Source organism: Sinocyclocheilus anshuiensis, unplaced genomic scaffold (assembly GCF_001515605.1).
Source record: "Sinocyclocheilus anshuiensis isolate Anshui unplaced genomic scaffold, SAMN03320099.WGS_v1.1 scaffold22421, whole genome shotgun sequence".
Classification (NCBI taxonomy): Eukaryota; Metazoa; Chordata; class Actinopteri; order Cypriniformes; family Cyprinidae; genus Sinocyclocheilus; species Sinocyclocheilus anshuiensis.
The window spans coordinates 113-1,898 of NW_015545904.1; the positions used below are offsets into that span (position 1 = coordinate 113).

The 1,786-nt window shown below is 35.7% G+C and overlaps 1 protein-coding gene across 1 annotated transcript; it reads right to left on the reverse strand.

The window, feature by feature from the left end:
* Positions 1-1,062: 1,062 nt before the first annotated feature.
* LOC107698451 (nodal homolog 2-A-like) lies at positions 1,063-1,761 on the reverse strand (the record flags this gene model as incomplete). The annotated part of the gene is made up of 1 exon (XM_016499465.1): positions 1,063-1,761. A coding segment is annotated over one exon (699 nt), but the record flags the coding sequence as incomplete, so codon positions are not given.
* Positions 1,762-1,786: the final 25 nt, after the last annotated feature.

Below are 1,786 nucleotides of genomic sequence, written 5' to 3' on the forward strand. Positions count from 1 at the left end.
TTAGTTTTAGTTTTTTTATATGTCTGTATGTTTTTTATTTATAGAATTTTTTTATTTCAGTTTTAGTTATTTTAGTTATTTTCAGGTTAAGCTAATTAAAACTTAGAAATAAAAAAGCTGAAATAAAAAAAATAAGAAAACTTTTATTTTGGATGCGATTAATCGTTTGACAGCACAATTTTTTTGTTATTTTAGTTACTTCAAGTTCAACTAAATGAAAATAATAAATAAAATATCTGAAATAAATAAGTTTATGGTTTTTTAAATATTTTAATTAGATTTTATTTCAGTTAATTTCTAGTTTCAAGTAACTGAATTTCTATGTAATTTTATTTCAGTTTTGGTTTCAGTTATTTTAGTACATAAATGTTAATCTAAATGAAGATGAGAAATGATCAGTTTAAGATTTAGTTATGTTATTACTTCGTTAAACTTGACACTAAGCTTGGCAGTTCGCTGAAATAAAATAAGTTTAAGTTTTATATATGTGCTATATTTTATATATATATATATATATATATATATATATACACACAGTTAAAATAAGTTCATGTTTTTTAAATATTTTATTTCAGTTAACATTTCAAGTAACAATTTTTAAGTTTAGTTTAAGTTTTTAGTTTTAACGGAATTTTATGTCATTTTATTTCAGATTTAGTTATTTTAATATTTCAAATTAAACTAAATGATAATGAGAAACGTTGCCTTGGCAGCTAGCTGAAATAATGTTTTAAAATATTTTATTTAAGTTCAAATTTGTTTTATTTCAATTAATGAAAATGTTTTGTTTTGTTTTTTAGGTGCATTTTTAAAAATATAAATGTTAAGTTTTTATATAAAAATTGTATTCATATTAGTTATTTAATATAAAATAAAAAAAAAGTTTTAATTTAGTTTTTCTTAAAATGCATTTTCAATTAATTTTATGTTATTTTTAGTAAATGATAACAACCCTAAGAAGTTCCAAGACACAGAATGCAGTCTGCAATGCAAATAATTCCGTATTAATTATTTAACATTAAAAATAATTACAAAGCTACATAAATACAACGAGCGCCTCACCTGCATGTAAGCGTGGTTGGTGGGATGCAGGTCGTCTCCCAGCGGGTTCGGGCAGCTCCCCTCGCAGCGGTACGCGTTGTACTTCTTGGGGAAGACGATCCAGGAGCCCCATCCGATCTGATTGAAGTCCACATGCATGTCGACCCTCCTGCACTTCTCAGCCGGACCCCGGAGTGGCTCCGGGTTCCTCACCGGCTGACCCCTGCGGCCCCGCTTGCTCCTGTGTGGCTTGTCTCTCCGCACCTCCTTTCCTTCGCTGTTAAAGAAGAACTTGGACTTCTCTGCTGTGTGCAGGAGACTGGCTCGGTCCTGCTCGCTCTGTCCAGAGACGGTGTGTGAGAAGACCAGCAGCATGGCTCTGTGACGGATCCCGTCCGCAGCTTTGCTCCCGGAGTGAAGAGCGTGTCTCGCGGCAGCTTTACACCCGGAGTGAAGAGCGTGTCTCGCGGCTCTCCTCTCGGAGAGTTTGGGGCCGATCCAGTTTAGGAGCAGGTCTGTGGCGTTGTAGACCCTCCAGTGATGGGAGACGCTCATCAGAGAGGAATCGGACAGTCGACCCAGGGACTGGTCCTGCTGGTGTCGGATCTCCACCGTGATGTTCGCTTGCTGCGTTTCTTTGGGAATACGAATCCTCAGCTCCGCCGCCTGGATCTGACGCTCGGACAGAACTGAGGAAAGATCGAAGTGTGTGACGTAGTGTGTGTCTTGATTGGTCAAACCTGGA